At 38.8% G+C, this 18,806-nt stretch overlaps 1 protein-coding gene across 1 annotated transcript; it reads left to right on the forward strand.

Moving 5' to 3' along the window:
* Positions 1-2,248: 2,248 nt before the first annotated feature.
* Positions 2,249-13,788, forward strand: LOC128361735 (receptor-type tyrosine-protein phosphatase F-like). Its single transcript, XM_053322283.1, has 3 exons — positions 2,249-2,392; positions 13,016-13,157; positions 13,760-13,788. Exons 1-3 carry the CDS (start codon positions 2,249-2,251, stop codon positions 13,786-13,788), a joined length of 315 nt encoding a protein of 104 aa, XP_053178258.1.
* The last annotated feature ends 5,018 nt before the right edge of the window (positions 13,789-18,806 follow it).

The following is an 18,806-nucleotide window of genomic DNA, read 5'->3' on the forward strand; positions in this document are numbered from 1 at the left end:
ACTCCACAGTCAATGCGGCATCTACGTACATATATGTCTATGTATGCCACCAAAACAATTACAGAAGAAGAAGAAGTAGTAGTTGTTCTCGTGCTCTCCGAGTGAAAATAGCTGCTAACGGACCTATACAGTCTATGGGACAATGGCTATTTTGAGCGTGGAGTCTAAACGAGCCACTTCCCTTTACATGGATGAATTTGTAAAATAGTTCTCTTTAAATCACAGAAACCGAAGAATACGACTTCTGTAAGTTTGGCAGGAGTGTGTTCTGTGATATTGTAATGTGATTTGTACATGAAATGTGTAAATCAGTTTGAGAATCAACGTGAGAATGCTTTGTGGGTTTGTTTGATAAAAGTGCCTTCCTTCACAACTGTTTCAGATTTTTTTTTTTTAAATCAGTTTAGGAATACATTAAAAAGTTTATGTGGATCTTCATGATGTAATTCTGCATGGCAATCACTGCCTGTAAACCCGAGAGCCCCCGCCAGCGGGGGCAACAGCGCCCCCTATAGATTAAAAACGTCTCAGGGCAGCTAAACAAGCATGAATATAGTCATATGACACACCGCCAGCACAAGCATTTACAGCTCAACAAAACACAAGTTAAACACCCAGCAACTAATTGCCTTGTTGTCCTCAATGTGAACACACGGTCTTTGTCTTTATCTAGTGTTTAAACTGTGCTATTGTGACAGATTTAGTCAACTGCACCACTTTCTAGAGGGTGTGAAATTTCATTAGAGGTGTCAATATTTCAAATTGACTAATTGACAATTCCCAGTGCCCTGATGGTCCTTCTGGCCTGGCTAGAACTGTCAACTTCACCAGCAACAATATAGCAAGCAAGAATGAGTTGGTTTTCTGGACCAATCAAGTCCACTTATCTGGCTTATATAATCACACCGCTCAGCAATGCACAGCAATCAGAATTATTACAGCTCTGCTGTCTTAAATCTGCCCTGTTATTCAAATTGCGAGAAATGGGAGAACAGAAGAAAAGGAAAGGTGGAGCAGAGAGGGAGAGGGACAGAAAACACAAATATAGTAAAAAAAAAAGTGACATGTTCACCAAGAGGCAGGTCAGTCAAGAAGGTTCTAACTTCATTTATATCATTCAATCACATCCTTTACGGTAGTATTTTTCCTGATTTGGAGTCTTCTTTGCTGTCATTAATAGTCTTTCCTTTTCATTTGATTCATTTTCCACATATACAAGGAGAACTGAAATAGGCCTACATATAGCTCTGTTTCATTTATTTCAAAGTAGACCTACATATGCCAGTGGATTGTTTTTAGGGTTCACCCATTGCTAGACCATTTGAATACAGGGTTTTCAATGAAATTTCTTTTAACCGTTATATCAATAAATAGGTTTTAAAATTAGAAGTCTGCATGAAAAGGGTTGCCTGGAATGGTGTCAAATTCCCGGCCTGAATTATTGTCTCAGTCCGGCCTTGGGGTCTGCAATTACATTCTACCATGGGCCAGATGTTTTCAGCACTGTTTATGTGGGAGCCAGTGTTTTACAGGTACAGTGAAATGCTTTTGTTTGTATGAACAGTTTTAGGGTTGATTCTGAGGGCAAATGTTATGGTTGAAGCTGGTTGGTACTGGTATTGACCAAAAATCTGGTTCTGGTTCTCTTCAAAACATTACTTAGTGGTCAAACAGTGCTACTAGTGGTCAAAAACTACACAGGGTGTCTTGCACATGTGCATGAGCGTGACATGGAGTGTGAATATCTTTTGAGCCGTGCTTGACACGCACTGCCCATTGAATAGTGGGCTTTCAGCATTTTATTGTGGTGATGTACAGTAGTGGTCCTCCTAGTGCACACCTTCATTGAATGTTGCTTTCACTGTTAGTTTATGACGCATGTTTATTCATGCATTCAAAGCAGATTGTTCAAGGTTTCTATCTGTTCATTCATGTCCGTCTGCTCCCCGCCACTATTAATAAGACAGACAGGTGCTGCTTATTATCAGAGGAAGGATGGCGCTCTGCTATTTTTACAGGCATTGCTTTTTACAAGGTGTGGCTACAGGCGTGATCCAGCTTTTGAAAGAGCATATTGTTATAGAAAGACTTACAGCAGATGTAGAGATGTAAAATCCCTGTAACCCGCCTAGAGCTGTTTCTCTGTCAAGGCTCTTTATCTGATATTGGTTATCCTAACTTCGCTGCTCTCTCTCTCTCTCTGTCTGTTCCCTCCCTCTGTCTTTGTCTCGCCGTCTCTCCCTCAGGCATGCCCAACTTCATCAAGTCCCCAGACGATCAGACAGGGATTTCGGGAGGAGTGGCGTCGTTCGTATGCCAGGCGGTGGGCGAACCCAAACCACGCATCACCTGGATGAAGAAGGGGAAGAAAGTCAGCTCTCAACGCTTTGAGGTACAACCGGAGAGCTTGTCGTCAAAAGCCTCCCTGTTAGATGTGTTGGAATGAGCCGTACCTCCTTTATCTCACTCCTTCACTGCTCATTAGCTCTCTGCATTAGTGTGTCTAAGACAGACAGAGATAGAGGGGTTACGCACCATGCCATTTTATACTCACAATAACAATAGAAGTGTCAACAGAAGACAACAAACTATCAGGTGGATGTGTGAGGCTGAGCTGTAGGCTGTATTTACTAATTACCACTGTGGACACAAGTCTGTACAGCAGCTTTTCTTTATTTATTGCCTATTAATGCTAATCAGGTTTGTTGCAATATTCTAATGAGGATAGCTGAGTCTCAGCATCACATCACAGAGTTGAAAGTCTGCAGGTGAAACTAGGTAAACTGTGATAACCTGCTGTAGCTGAGGCACAGGCCTGACACTGACAGGCTGTCAGCTTCACTCAGTTTGTATGTATGTATGAGCTCATACTTTAATAACACTATGACACTTCTGACATCAAACCTCAGGCATTGATAAAACAGTTACTATAGGTATTTTCCATGATGAATGTACTCCTAACTGTCTTAATACATTTGTATAATTAATAATATCAATCAGTTCAACTTTATTTGTGTGGCACTTTTCTTCTTTTTTACATCTTAATCTAACACAAAGATGGATGAAAACAGGAAGTTAAGAAACGCTATCATAACTCTCATGAATCTGCAGTGAGGAAACACCAGAGGTAGGTTAGCATTAGGAATAACCAAATAAAATAAAAAGTGATAAAAGATTAATAAAAATATAGAAAATATATATATAATAAGGAAAAAATGAAAGTCACTACAAAATAAAGTAGGTAAAAGAAGAAATGTTAGGAGGGGTATTAAAAGGAAAAAAAGATAACAGAAAATAAAATAATAAAGAGTAAAATGTAAATGCAGACATAAAAGAGGAAATAAAATTGAATAAAAAGGATAGTCCAAGTAGTAAAACTGGCTAAAATATAAAATAAAACAGATTAATAAATAAAGTTCAATTGAAAGCCAGATTAAAATACTTACATTAATCTATAAAATGAGTCAATAACAATAGAATATGGTATTCTTAGTGGGAAGACAGCAGTGGTTATGAGACCAGAGACTTTTGGATGAACGTTTTTCTCCATCCAGGCTGCCACTGAAAGCTCCTTTTGACAGAAACATGAACAGAAAACAAAGAAACTTGCTTGAGATCAGTTTTGTCAAGGTCTGTTGTGTTTTACAGCAGTGTTAAAAACTAAAGTATGAGGCAGGCATTACTTTATCTTTTTATTTTATTTTGAATTTTAAAGTTTTTCTTTAAAACACAGACATGGAGCTTCATTCCAGATATCAAAATGAAGTTGTGAAATGGCTAGAATGCTATGATGAAGGAACATTTCACCCAGTGCAACAATATGTTTCTATGTATACGCATATTTTCAAGTTGGTTGACAACCTGGAGGTGTGTCAGCAGGATAAAGCAGGATCAAGTTGGGATTAGTTTGGTTGGAAAGTACTGCAATTATCCCATTTAACTGTGTATCAGCCTGGCTTTCTCAGAGTGTAAAATGAAAGGGTATGTCTGGTGTCTAGCTGCTATTATTTTATAATTTTCTAAACAATTCTCATCAAACAAATCCCATAAATGACCAAAATGATGAATATGTTAGTCTGTCTCTCTACTCTGTCTGTGGCTCTCAGCCCCACACTCATTAGTTCCTACTGAAAAAAGGTCAATCTTAAAAAAAAACACCTCATAAATATATAGTTCAATTTTCTTTTCAATGTTTTTATTCAATGTTATTTAAAGTCTGTGTAAAGTAAGAATAAATATGTGTTCTGAGTTTGACATACCACAGAAAAGTGTGTTGTTAACCACCCTGCCAAACTTGAATGATTAAAAAAATCGCCAAATATATGAAATTAGGCTTCAAAATGTTGTAAAAATCAGCCTCTTTCTCTGCTCCCAAACGCTGTGGGAGTGCCCGCTGAGTTCCCTGAAACCCCGCCCCCTACCGAGTGTCACCTGTCAATCAAAGTCACCACCTCTACCAGAAACATGGACTCCACATCTGAGAGCTTTCTGCGGCTAACTCGGCAGCTAGCTCGGCGGCTAACTGGCTAACTGTAGACTGTAGTAGTAGTAGTGTGTGCTGAATGTATTTATACCTCTACAACAGCAGGGTTAGGCTAAATCCTGAACACAGAAATCTTGAAACACAGATTGTGAAGCCTAGCTCCAGGAGGGTGTGTGTGTGTGACTGAGTCAAAATAAACTACATTGTGTGTGTTCATGATTATGAAGCAACATGTCAGCCAGTGAAACAGTGTGTATAGAAATATGATATGATATCAGGCTTTGCTTATAATACATGTGAATAGCATCAATTCATGGTTGCTTTCTTCACATGGGGCTTATTACCAATAAGATGAACATAGAATATCACCAGACTTGTGCATTAAAGACAAACAGTAAGCAAACAGCTGTCAGGTCAGCAGCTTTCTTCAAAAGTGAAACTGTAAATTTCAAAATACATCCTGTATTTCATTGGTTCTGACCACATGTTTTATGCATTTGAATGTGCAGAAACTTTACACACGGGTTATTGGACCAGAATCTAAACATTTTATGCATTTGTCTTCATCAATGCATACAGCAACTGCTTCCTAAATAGGCTTGTATGAGGCTTCCTGCAGCACTGTGGAGCAGCAGGAAGGGTCATTAGCTGCCAACCAACCCAAATGACTCCAAGTGAAGTGACTCAACATGAGTCCAGCGTAGATGGAGACGCTTGGTTCGTGTCGTTGTGAGTAATAGGAATTATCTTCCACCTGTCTGCTCAGTATAACTCAAACTGATGGCTACCCTGTGTGTATGTGTGTGGGTGTGTGTGTGTGTGGGGGGGGGGGGGGGGTTGGACCTCGAGCTCTCTGCCTGACTTTCAGCTGGCATGTTATTCAGTTAGATTCAGTTGAATCAGGCTTTTATTGATTAATACAACAGGAACTGAAGTCAAGGACAATCAGTTATCAAGGGTGTAAGCAAACAAAAGCATAACCAAACCCCAATCCATAACCCATTCAGCTCAGGAAAGAACCTTGATACAAATTAAGGGTTATATTCACTCATCTTGGGCAACAGCTGTGTGTTATAGTTTTAAGTTTTTAATTCTATGTTTAAGTTTCCTAATGTGGTCTAATTCCTTTGTTTTGCCAGTAATTGATTGTATTACATCACTGTTACGCACATCTCTTTGCATAAATACTTAGTGCTACAGCCAATATCACCTGGTATTAACATGTGTGATTTTTGTTTGTTACTCATGTCATGATGTTTGATACCTGATATTAATAACTGTGATCTTGATTCTGGAAGCGTTTATTGCACATGATGGTTAACGGAAGTGATGCACGACTGCCACACAAAGCCTTCACTTTGTTACTCATACTGTGAGAGTGTAATCACTAGTACTGGTACCAGTGTCACCCTCATCTTCATCACTCTGCTGTATGGAGTGTACTTATCTTCCCGTATAGAGTTAGAGCTCATCTGTAGCTTTTAGTAAAAGTAACCTCTCAATTTGCTGGGCTGATGTTTTCTAAAAAAATTCCCTGAAGACAAAAATACTCAGCCTGGAACAATAATGTGCTTCTGATATAATCACCAAATTAAAATCCTTACAATGGTATTTACTCCTCGTCCCTCATTAAAAATTCTACAGACTCTGAATATGCAAATATGTTTTATTTTAAAGTTTAAAGGCCGTGGAAAGTGAATTCAGACATTTTCTTCTAAACACATTAAATAGGTCATAAATGTATTTCTAGAAAAGGTGTAAAAAGCATTTCAACCATTTAGATTTGAATTGTGGAGCTAGGCTTCACAAACTGTGTTTCAAGATTTCTGTGTTCAGGATTTAGTGAGCAGGTCTGAAAATCATAAACCGCCCCTGCTGCTGTAGAGGTATAAATACGTTCAGCACACACTACTACTACTACAGTCTACAGTTAGCTGAGTTAGCCTCCATGCTAGCAGCCGAGTTAGCCGCCGTGCTAGCAGCCGAGTTAGCCGCCGTGCTAGCAGCCGAGTTAGCCGCCGAGCTAGCAGCTGAGTTAGCAGCAGAAAGCTCTCAGACATAGCGTCCATGTTTCTGGTAGAGGTGGTGACTTTGATTGACAGGTGACACTTGGTAGGGGGCGGGGTTTCAGCAAACTCGGCGGGCACTCCCACAGTGTTTGGTAGCAGAGAAAGAGGCTGAGTTTTACACAACTTTGAAGCCTAATTTCATATATTTGGCGATTTTTTTAATCATTCAAATTTGGCAGGGTGGTTAACAACACACTTTTCTGTGGTATGTCAAACTCAGAACACATATTTATTCTTACTTTACATGGACTTTAACTGCTGGATACAATATGTCTCCCACTTCACTGTAGGTACATTTGCACTAGAGTCTTCAGGTTTCCACGTCACTCTTGTATAAGTTGTATACTGGACCAGGATTGGCTCCAAACTAGTCGTGATGTCACAAATCCTGCTCATAGGTCCATCTCTTAAACTCATGTTCCAGTGAGCTCAGAGAAACTTTCTACTTGCAGCAGATGAATATAAAAACAAACTGTGCATATACATCATTCTGCACAGTGAAGCTCAAACATTCAACTGCAGGAATAAGAAGAAAAACATATTTTTGAGTGGAGTGTGAACATATTGCATTTCCTACAGGCTGAAATGCAATAATAATACGAGCAAGGGCATCTCCAGACATCTGGCTGATTCAGTTTGTGTTGTGTTTGTGTGTGTGTGTGTGTGTGTGTGTGTGTGTGTGTGTGTGTGTTTATTTGCATTTACATGAGTTTTTACTGATCTAGTTTAGATATTCAGATACAGATGACTGTTAATATCAAGTAGAAATGGATTCTTAATTTTTATGTCAGACTCCCTTGCCTTCAACTCACAACAATCATGATAGGATGTAACATTTAATCATCAACACAGAGCTCACCTGATATCTTCAACACAATTTCCAGGATATAGAATTTGCATTGACCTTGTTTTATATCTTGTTATTTAATCTTTGGCACTTGCCTGACTGCCAAGTGAATCTAGTAAGAATTGGCTCATATTTAAATATTTTGTATTTTGTTCAGCCAATAATCTTCCACAAACATCTGTCTGTGATTTTTGTAATGCTGGAATATAACACAGCCTTCTGCATTGGAACATAACATTACTCATGAATATAAATCCCTGTTGTTAATTTCCCCCTGGGCATCAGCAGAGTAAATCTTATTGCTTTGCATATGAATTGAATTTATTAAGAAGAAAAAAGAAAGGTTGCATTGGGAGGATTAATACTACTTTTCTGTCATTGTCATCTTTCAGTAAATTATCTGTTAAAATGTGAGTGAGTGTGAGAGTGAGCTGAGCAGCTTAATGATGGAGGTTGGTTAGCGGTAGCAATAGCATTAGTCCTAATTTACCTAGAATACATGGCAACTTAAAGAATAGTTAAAATAGTGTAATATAGGTATTAGGCAACTTTGTTTAACTGATGAGCCATAAAAAAGTGTATTTGTTGTTCTTAAAGTCTGTGTAAAGTAAGAATAAATATGTGTTCTGAGTTTGACATACCACAGAAAAGTGTTTTGTTAACCACCCTGCCAAATTTGAATGATTAAAAAAGAATCGCCAAATATATTAAATTAGGCTTCAAAGTTGTGTAAAAATCAGCCTCTTTCTCTGCTCCCAAACACTGTGGGAGTGCCCGCCGAGTTTGCTGAAACTCCGCCCCCTACCAAGTGTCACCTGTCAATCAAAGTCACCACCTCTACCAGAAACATGGATGCTACATCTGAGCGCTTTCTGCTGCTAACTCAGAGGCTAGCTTGGCAGCTTAGTGGGTTTAACGCAGCAGTGATTTTCAGACCCGCCCACTAAATCAGCCTAGCTCCACAATTCAAATCTAAATGGTTGAAATGCTTTTTACACCTTTTTTAGAAATACATTTATGACCTATTTAATGTGTTAATGTCTGAATTCACTTTACACAGTCTTTAAGCTACAGTCAGATTCTATATTTTTAAAATGAGTCCTGGTCCCAGTGCAGAGATTTCTTCTCTTTGGACACAGGACTGGTTGAGCTTGGATCAGGGCTTGCATTTATCAAACTGTAAAAAGTCCAATTTTGTACTTAATTGAAAGATAAAAGGCCTTTTACTTTTACTTGTAATCACAAACTTAAGAATTAAAAATGTCAAACTTCAAAATGCTCTTAAATTTTAAAAAGGTGGAGGAGAGTCAGATGTCTATGAAATATCTCAGAGTAGAAAATTACTCTTAACTAGGCACAAAAATTCTCAAAATAATCGTTATTTTAGGAAAATGAATAGAAACGGTTTGTGGTGGACACCCACATGCAATTGCTGGACCAAATAAAAATTCAAAAAGTCCACACACTGCAGCTCCCAGTGCAGCTAGATGTATTAGGATATCATCAGTGTGATGCTTCAAGCTCCATGCTCTTCTCCACACTAATTCAATCAATTAAAAAATCTATGTAAAGGAATAATTATCAACTTTTTAAATATAAGAAATCACTCCTATCATAAGAGAGCAGCAGATGTGTTCTAACCTGTTGGGAGTCACAAGGAGTTGATATTCAGTGAGAGGAGAGATGATCATTTTGTCCAAGAAAATAAAGGAGGAGGACACACACACACACACACACACACACACACACACACACTCAGTGACTCTATAGAAACAGATGACACTTTATGGTTACATGCAGCTTTGCAGCGAGGATGGTACTCATGCATGTAATAGAGATACATTCATGTGCAAGACTGACTCAAGCTTATATGAACACAATCATCTCCTGCTAGCTGGATGTCAACTAATTAGGATATTTCAAGTCATAATGGAGGCTGTAATAGTCAATAGAAATGTTCACATTTTAATGCCTGTGACATTACAGAAATAACAATATTCTATCATGCACAGGTCCCGCCCTTTACTGGACACTATGGGTAATACTCTCCTCCAATCACAAGTACAGATTATAGTAGTGGAAAGCCAGATTTTTGTAAATGTAATCTCATAATCTAATGTTGGTATAATTAGTTTGCATATATATCTACAACACATCATATAGTTTCTATTTAGTAACTTGTGTAGTGTCATAAGTGAAGAATGCTTAATTAAGTCCTAATAATAACCTAACCTCAGAGTAGTCTTAAGTCAACTATCATCATAGTTTCTATTTGTGATTTTCAGAACTTTTTATAAAACTTGTACATACAGACTTGCTTTTTGTATGCAGGAGTTCAAACCTTATTAGTATGAAATGGCCATTTTCCATTTTCAGGCTCCTCTATAATGGCTGTATAATTGGCTCATGTCATTCTGAGTAATAGGAATGCTTCTCCTCTCTAACTGCTTCTCAAACTGATGGCATCCCAGTGTGTTGGGTAGGTGTACCTCCTACCAAGGCATGAGGAGAGTGCACCTCCTTCATTAAAGCAAAGAATGCGCTTCCTGTCAGGTTTGCTCCTTCGGGCATGCACACACTCGCATGCACGCACACACACACACACACACACACACACACACACACACACACACACACACACCAGGACGGAAGTGTAAGCCCCACTGCCCTGACCTCTGAGTCTTTACCATCCCCCACCCCCCCACCACCACCACATTCCTAACACCCCTCACATACCTGTTATACACTCAAGCTCATCACTGTATACATCCTCCTCCAGCTGCTGTGGGGGTCACCAATCACCAATCAGGTCACTCTAAGCAAGATCATCAACTAATGTGTTCCTTCTACTTTATTACAACTTGGGCCTCATTTTTTAAGGGTGTCATCATCACTCCTTTCTATATTGCACCTCACCTCTCAGACATGCAGTTGTGTGGTATAATAAAAAGTCAACAGGAAGGGAAGTGTAAGTTCAGTACATGGCCTGGGTAAAGCTCTGTCCTATAATAATAATAAAGTAACAACAGCACATCATTAAAAATTCCGGTTTGTATTGCCATGGTGATGGAGTGGTTAGAGCGCGTGTCACATCATCTCAATATGAAGATTAATTTACACTCACAGTGTGCAGAGTGAAGCTTGTGTCAGTAGAAATAATGGAGTGTGTCAATATTAGATAACATAATAATAATAATAATACTAAAATTAAAGTTAAAGTTCCAAGGTGCTTCACATAATACAATATTAACAGAATAACATAAGCAAAAACACAATAAATACAATAGTCAAGCATAAATAGATTATTAGATATTAGATATTGAAACATTAACCAATAAATATCAAATATCAAAAAGCAGCAATTGTACAATATAAAAGAAATGCCAGTGTAAGCAGGTGGGTCTTTAAAAGCTTTTTAAAATGAGGCAGTGACTTAGCTGATCTGATGGGGTTTGTTCTCCTTTAGTTTTAACCCCCCTGTTGTCCTCCGGGTCAATTTTGACCCTCGAAAACAGGCATGAACTCAAAAATGAGGTATTGTTTCATTTAAATGAGGCATATTGACCATCATTTCCAAACATATGTGTAATACGTGTGGTGATAAGTTGGCTAAAAATGTCTAACACAGAATTGGGTGATTATTTAAACCTTATGCTTTTATAAACAAGACTCCATCAGTTTTGACCTGGAAGTACAAAAGTTGCATGGCCAACAGGAAGACAACAGCTGATTATTTAAACTAAACTAAATCAGTAAGTAGAATCATGTGATTCAGCCTTGTTAGCTCTCTAACACAACCTTCACAAAATACACATGGGGCAGAGCTTTACTTTGAAATATTGATTACAGTATTATTATATAGTATTCATTACAGTATTATTACAATATTTTCTTACAGTCAGATGTTTGGACACACCTTCTCATTCACTTGGATTAAAAACTGTATCCAAACATTTGACTAGGAAATGACTATTTAGTTATTACAGCAGACTAATTAGGATATGTATACAATCATGGATACACTAAGCCCTGCCCAAAAACTGTGATAAATGAATGATGAAAGCAGAGTGTGCTGTGCTGCCATGTCAGAGAGAGTTGTAATGCCCAAACTAAATGTACTATGTGAGTAAACTGCAGCCTAGAATTAGTAAAGAAAAAGTGGAGTTAGATTATAGTATGTATACACAAATGCATGCTGATAAGATGAGTGTGCAGAGTCTTTCTAAGATGAATGTGTCAGAGCATAGTCTCACTGTTTTAAAATGATATAACAGCAACATTGCACAAATGCTCCAGAGACTGTTGTGTATTTTGTAATGTCAGATGCACAACTCCAACTAGCTTCATTTATATTCATATTGAGAATAATGCATGCCAGATGTCAACATAGCAAAAGAAAGGTGCACCACACACTGCTGATAAATGAATAATGTCTTATGATATCTAACAGTGCATGGCACACACTGTGAGGTGTACTGTAGAAAAGCTTTTAAATTGTATGATGTTTTTTCACCTGTCAATCAATGTGGCAGAGCAAAGCTTTTGTTCTCTGGTGTTTTCCATAAAATAAAAGCATGAATTTTGTAAAAGGCTCACAACACAATACAGCCAACAAACTTTAGTCTTCATGCAACTGGATGTGTGTAAGTGCAACATGAGTGCTACAGCATGATTAACCTTTGAGCAGCAACTGTTGTGCCTGCAGGGACTCAGCACAACTCTGCTAGTACTATGAGAATATGTAATGCAAATATACATGTTCTATACAATACAGAGTTAGATTAGACTCTATCACCCAGTTGTAACAATACATGACATGAGTATGAACCTGTAACCTCAAAATAACTTTCAAGCTTAGTTAAGAGTTGTGCTAAAACTATTTGTTGATGGTAGAATATCCATCCGCCAAATACTTAGAAATAGTTCCAGTATGTAACTTGCACTAAAAAAACACATTTTCATTTTTATATTTCTGTGTGTGTGCATATTATAAAAAGTAAAAATCAGCAGACAAAGGAAGGAGGGAAGAAAGGTAGGAAAGACAGATGGAAGGACAGATGGAAGGAAGGTAGGAAGGACAGATGGAAAGTAGGAAGGAAGGAAGGACAGATGGAAGGAAGGACAGAAGGAAGGAATGACAGAAAGAAGAAAGGTAAGAAGGTAAGAAGGACAGATGAAAGGAAGGAAAGAATGAAGAAAAGAAAATAGGAAAATAGGAAGGTAGGAAGGACAGATGGAAGGAAGGAAAAGAACACAGGAAGGAAAGTGGGCCGGATTGCACCCCTCGGCGGGCCAGTTCTGGCCCACGGGCCTCATGTTTGACACCCCTGGTGTATACACTAGTCTAATTTGTCGTATTCTTTTAAAAAGGTCTTAAAAGTCATTAAAAATGTGCAGATACCCTGTGCCAATCCTCTCATCTCACTCCTGTAAAGAATTTCCCCAAATTTTAAACTATTCCTTTAAAACTATGGTCACTCTCCTTCTCTATCTTTAAAGCATCATTCTAACATTGTGTTCAATGTTTGGAAACTTTTTAGCCTAATTTATGGTAAGTGAGCATGAAAAATAGTCAGAAATGTCACTTACTGTGTGTTTCTGCTGTCGTCTGTCCAGGTGATTGAGTTTGACGACGGTTCGGGGTCGGTGCTACGTATCCAGCCTTTGAGGACCCACCGTGATGAAGCCATCTATGAATGCACCGCCACCAACAGTGTGGGAGAGATCAACACCAGTGCCAAGCTCACTGTCTTAGAAGGTAAGACCTGATGTCATGTGACATGTCAGGTGTCTTCCTACTGAAGCCTTCTCTGATAGCTGTCACTGTTTCCACCTGGGTCTGCCTGCTCTGTGGGTAGTATACTTTCTCATGGTCCTGGTGCTGTTTGCAGGACTGAATGTCACTGATTATTTTTTCTAAACTTCATGGCTCTTCAGACAGAAAGAAACACAAAGCACCTGCAAAGGGAACCCTTACTGCAACGCCAGTCATATAGCGTGTAGATGTTCCTTTGCTGTTTGCACATGCAAATTAGATAGTATGCATACATTTGGTGCAAAATTGGCCCCTTCCTATGCAAATAAACCTCAATGCAAAAACAGTCCAATTCATAAAGAGCAGTGCTAATTGCCACACACAGTTAGAGTGGAATGATCTCTCTACATCTGCAGAGAGTTACACACACACACTCATTCTCTCCTTTTTGAAATCTTTAAGCTTGTGAGGCATTGAATGATATTGAATTGGTATTGAATGATATCTAGGGTGAAATCTTCAGTCAGACATTGGGGGGGGGGGGGGTCAAGTATGGGGTGGGAGGCTTATCTCAGACTTTCAGCTACTTACAAATGTCCTGACAGTGCTGGTGGAGCTCAGGATTTATCCATAAGGCTTGCTTTATTCAAACAACTACACAAAATACATCAAAAACATCCGGACTGTGTGTGTAACAGCTGATCTGTGTAGAGGTGTGGTAGAACACACAACATTAATTAACCTCAGATCCTGATCGATTCAGAGGTGATGAAGTGATTGATGTTGTACCAAATGTGTAAATGCATGTTTCAGCTGTTTTATGCAACAAAAAAAATCAATGCTGATGTTTCTGTAAAATGTTGGATACATTCAGTGACACATGAACAGCATTAGTGTATGATTGAATCATAAATGTAACATGTTTCAGACCTGCCTGGGTCTCATTCATAGCTGTATTCTGACATTTCAGTAGATTTAGTTTTAGATGCAAAATAACGAGTAAAAGAAGCGAAATACCTGACAGTCGGTTTGTAATTATGAAGAGTTTAAAACATGTATTTGACGTTTTTATTATGGTCCAATCTGTGTGCTGAAATGTGATGAAATACTAGAAACTACTCTGATCACTGACACACTGCTGCAAAAATGTATGGGCATGTTTGTACTGTCATATCATTAGTGCAAAATATTTAAAGTAGGCCTCTTTGTCTGTAGTTTAGCCCCTGAGTTTAGTCCCTGTGGAGCCATAGCTGCTGGAACTTCCATGTTCTCACCTGTTCATTTGAACCATTTGAACCATAGTTAGGTAGGTTTTTTTCTGAGCTACGCCAAAACATGTGGTTGTCAGCTTAGCTGGTAGCAAAGAATCCCAGTTGGGGATGTTTGTGACATTCTCTCCGGGGTTGGTTGTCACATGTTGGTATATACATATATGGTGTTATATATCTAGTTCTTTCATTCCTTTAAGATAGCAAAATGACCAGGAACTTTGTCAGGAAGACAAACAAGGGTCAGAGTCCTCCAGATGTGAAGCTCAGAGCAGTCAGAGAGGTGAAAATGAACAATATTGTCATATAAGGACAAAAAAGGCACTTAATGGAATGATTTTTCCTGTTTATGTTCTCTTGGTGCAGGATATGTGTTAGGTTGTTGTATTTCAATTACACTAAACATTTTAAATATTTTTTTAAGACTGTATACATTTTTTTTATTTTTCTCCATTAAAATAACACAAAGACAACCAACTCCATAGTGTGTGACAACCATCCACATTGGGGTTGTCACAAGTGCACAAGACATATTTGACGGCCCATATCTTTTGAACAGAATCAGCTGAAGGAGAGTAAGACCTCTCTATTCCTACCTTACACTTTAGGATTTCATTACAAATTAAAAGGGAATTTATTCAGTTTATGGTTTATGAGGAATTCAAAGGAAAGTAAAAAATGTTGCTACTAACCCTGTTCTTCCCTACTTTACACCATTCATTGTATGTGTTCAAAATAAATGGAATGTTCTCCCTCATCAGTGTGGTGGTGAGAGTGAATGATTGGCTCTGCTGTTCACAGCTAACACCATGCTGTCACAGTAGGGTTGAGGAAAGCCTGATGTTACCTTTAGTAAATGTCTCAGCTTGTTTTACCAGCTGTGCTGCAGAGTGGAGGAGGTGACTGGTGGAACATGTTGGTGTAGGTTTGGAAGTGGCAGCTCTCCCTTCTGTCTACAACAGAGGTATTCACTTCAAATTCACTGAGGTCCAATTAGTGAAAATGTGTTCAAGGTAATGTGAAGAACATCATAATGTGTGTTATTTATCAGTAGCTTGAAGTAGCATTGTAGTTCCATCAGCATCTGTGTGTAGTGGCTAGAATGTAGACTGTCACATAAATACAGTACTATTCATTTATTAGTATTTACACTCAACTTGTGGCATTCAAATCAATAATACAATAAATAAAATATGAATAAAAACTTTAAAATGTGAAGTGAATTACAGAAAGCATCTTTAATAAAGTGCTTAGTTTTAGAAAAATAAAAAATATTCCTTTTTTACTTTTAAACTTAACTTAAACTTAAACCATAAACTTAATTTCACATCTAATAACTTTATAACAAAACATCTCAAAACATATGAAGTCTTTTCTCTGTGTGTATCTCACTCACAGTCCAGTCTCTCCACATGTCTGAATGCACAGATTTGATTGGCTGATTAGCGTCACATGAGAAGATTGGCTATGCACAGTGGTCAGTGAGTTTCTGAGGGCCGCTTCACTTTTACCGTAATAGCTGGAGAAGCTGCACCCGTTAAAATAGAAACGCTCAGACCAGAGGTGTTCACAAGTCATTTTTTGCAAGTCCAAGTCAAGTCTCAAGTCTTTGAGCGAGAGTCCGAGTCAAGTCTCAAGTCTTTGAGGGTCAAGTCCAAGTCAAGTTTCAAGTCTCTCGCAAACACTAAATCAAATTCAAATTCTATAAGCTATAAAATCCTCTATATAAGACAGTATTGATGATTGTGTCACTAGAATCTACAGCAATGTGACGTGGAACAAATACAAAGGATTGTTTCAATTTCATAACTGTATTTTTCTTTAACAAGAGTTTTTTTTAACAATGCCGTAAAATACAATAAAATAAATATATCGCACCAACAATGTATTTTGATAACAGGCACGCAGCACCAAATGTAACGATCCAAGGGACTCCTGTTGGGCTTCTTTCACTCGCCATTGTCTTGAAATCAGAGAGTTTCTAATACAGTATACAGTAGTAGACTGGCTCTGCTCGAAATGCGCGCATACACACGGCGCGTGCCTGATGTTGGTGTTTACTGTCATCCTCAGTCACAGCCAGAGATCACTTCCCAAATACAAACAGAGAAGACGAATGACAGATAATTAATAATGAGAATATAAATGATAACATGAAAATAATGGTAATTTGCGAGTCTCCAGCCTCGAGTACGAGTCGCAAGTCCGAGTCACCAGCTCTGGCTCAGACAAAATGTAACAATCCTCAATATTTCATCAGTTACAGGTCTGGGTCTGGATAGAACAGTGTCTGGGTCTGGATAGAACTGGGTCTGGGTCTGGATAGAACTGGGTCTGGATAGAACAGTGTCTGGGTCTGGATAGAACTGGGTCTGGATAGAACAGTGTCTGGATAGAACAGTGTCTGGGTCTGGATAGAACAGTGTCTGGGTCTGGATAGAACTGGGTCTGGATAGAACAGTGTCTGGATAGAACAGTGTCTAGGTCTGGATAGAACAGTGTCTGGGTCTAGATAGAACAGTGTCTGGGTCTAGATAGAACAGTGTCTGGGTCTGGATAGAACTGGGTCTGGATAGAACAGTGTCTGGGTCTGGATAGAACAGTGTCTGGGTCTAGATAGAACGGATCCAGACCGCCGTCCGCCTAGTTGACTCCAGATGTGTAGTCTGATAGCCAACACCAACACAACACAAACTGTTAAACCTACATCTTATTATTCCTCAATGATTCGTCTGATCATTTGTGCTTCTTGTTGTGATTTGAATGTGAACAGATGATTTAATGTGTACAATATTTCTACCAAAGACACATTTCTGCTTCTATCCAGCATTAAGGTAAATCCCTGTTGGATAGAACAAACTGTCAGTATGCAGTTTGGCTGGTAGACGTCTGAGTCTCAGATAGATTCCAGCTTCTCTGTGTGATTCTGTTTATTGAGCAGCTATGTGTTGAAAGTGAATTTGGCTGAAAAGCTCCTGTAGGTGTGTCTCTAGACAGCTCTGTTCTTTGCCAGCGGCGAGATGGAGCCCAAACACATTTATTTAATCGACACTCTAATTGATAGACAAACAACCACACACACACACAAAAAAGGCTGTCTCTCTGGCAGACTTTTTCAAATCACTCAGGAACCCATTATACTTATTCTGCCATGTAGATACTGTCAACAGTAAACACAGCCTGAGGCTCTAGAGCCTGTTGCACCAAACAAACAGGACTTTTTCTCTCCAAACCCACTCTGGGTCTTGTTAAAATAGAGAGACAGGCCAGACTGATAATCACTGTTAACAGATTAATATGTACACAATATCATGAACAAGACCAAGGCAAGACATGGCTGCTAGAGGGTTTTATTATGAAACGATGGCTACAGGAAGTGGTGACATGTGGCAATCATGGCCTCAATCATGTGGCAGCTATGATTGTTAGATTTCATCTGTGAAATCAACATTTATCTTCCACAAGGAATTAAATCATATACAGTAGAGCCAGCAGTACATTAACAAAGAGCTGCACAGGTCAGTTTATCTGATCATATTCAACACAGGATGACGACATGTTGATCAGCCGGGTGTGGACTCAACTTGCCAGTATCTCCTCACATCTCTGAAAATGTCAGACCACATATTGGGAATGTAAATTGTTACTTACTGGCCTGAAAAAATATTAAAACAGCTTTTAACCCAGCTCAGAATATCTGCCATTGCTGCCCAAGCTTGGCTGTCCCAAACTGACCAATGGTGTAACTTCATCAGTCAGTCAGCCAGCCAGTCAGCCAGCCAGCCAGCCAGCCAGTCAGTCAGTCGGTCAGCCAGTCAGTCAGTCACAGAGGTTAGTGTTTATAGGGCTGAGCCAGTTGTTGCAGTCCAGCCAAAAATAGAAGAAGCTCTGTATTAATGCACATGTATAACTCATGTGCTTTTGATGAGATTTTCTGATTGATTCTCTGCAAAGCTATTTCAGACATATCTGATTTCAATTTTTCTACATATGCCTGTCAGGGATCATCACCAGACAATGAAGCTTCTCACTGAGAAGCAGGTTCATAACCCAGGTATCATTACAGAGGAGCAAGCAAAGAAGAGATCTCCTGACATTCCATTACTTTGGTGGACAGAAAAGTCATGTATCAAGCTTTTATCAGACATCAAGCTTTCTGGGATAAACATATCACTTTGGTGACAGTATTGAGCTTTCATTAAATCGAATAGTAGTCTGCCAGTGTGTTAGATACCTTAACAGATACCGTAACAGATGTATCTGCTCTAGTATAAAGTCACTGTTACGCCACACATTCCCTCTGACCAACACATTCATTCATGAAAACTAACTGATTAACACTTCCTGGAAGTTTGCAGTGGATTCGTCATAGAGAGAGGATGAA

This window comes from Scomber japonicus, chromosome 7 (genome assembly GCF_027409825.1).
Source record: "Scomber japonicus isolate fScoJap1 chromosome 7, fScoJap1.pri, whole genome shotgun sequence".
In the NCBI taxonomy this organism is placed as follows: domain Eukaryota; kingdom Metazoa; phylum Chordata; class Actinopteri; order Scombriformes; family Scombridae; genus Scomber; species Scomber japonicus.

What these genes read in the sequence shown, in the direction of transcription:
- LOC128361735 (XM_053322283.1), top strand. Translation starts at nt 2,249, where the DNA reads ATGCCCAACTTCATCAAGTCCCCAGACGATCAGACAGGGATTTCGGGA. An exon ending in TCAGCTCTCAACGCTTTGAG is followed by an intron (nt 2,393 to 13,015) that starts GTACAACCGGAG and finishes TCGTCTGTCCAG; the next exon opens with GTGATTGAGTTTGACGACGG. An exon ending in CAAGCTCACTGTCTTAGAAG is followed by an intron (nt 13,158 to 13,759) that starts GTAAGACCTGAT and finishes ATGTCCTGACAG; the next exon opens with TGCTGGTGGAGCTCAGGATT.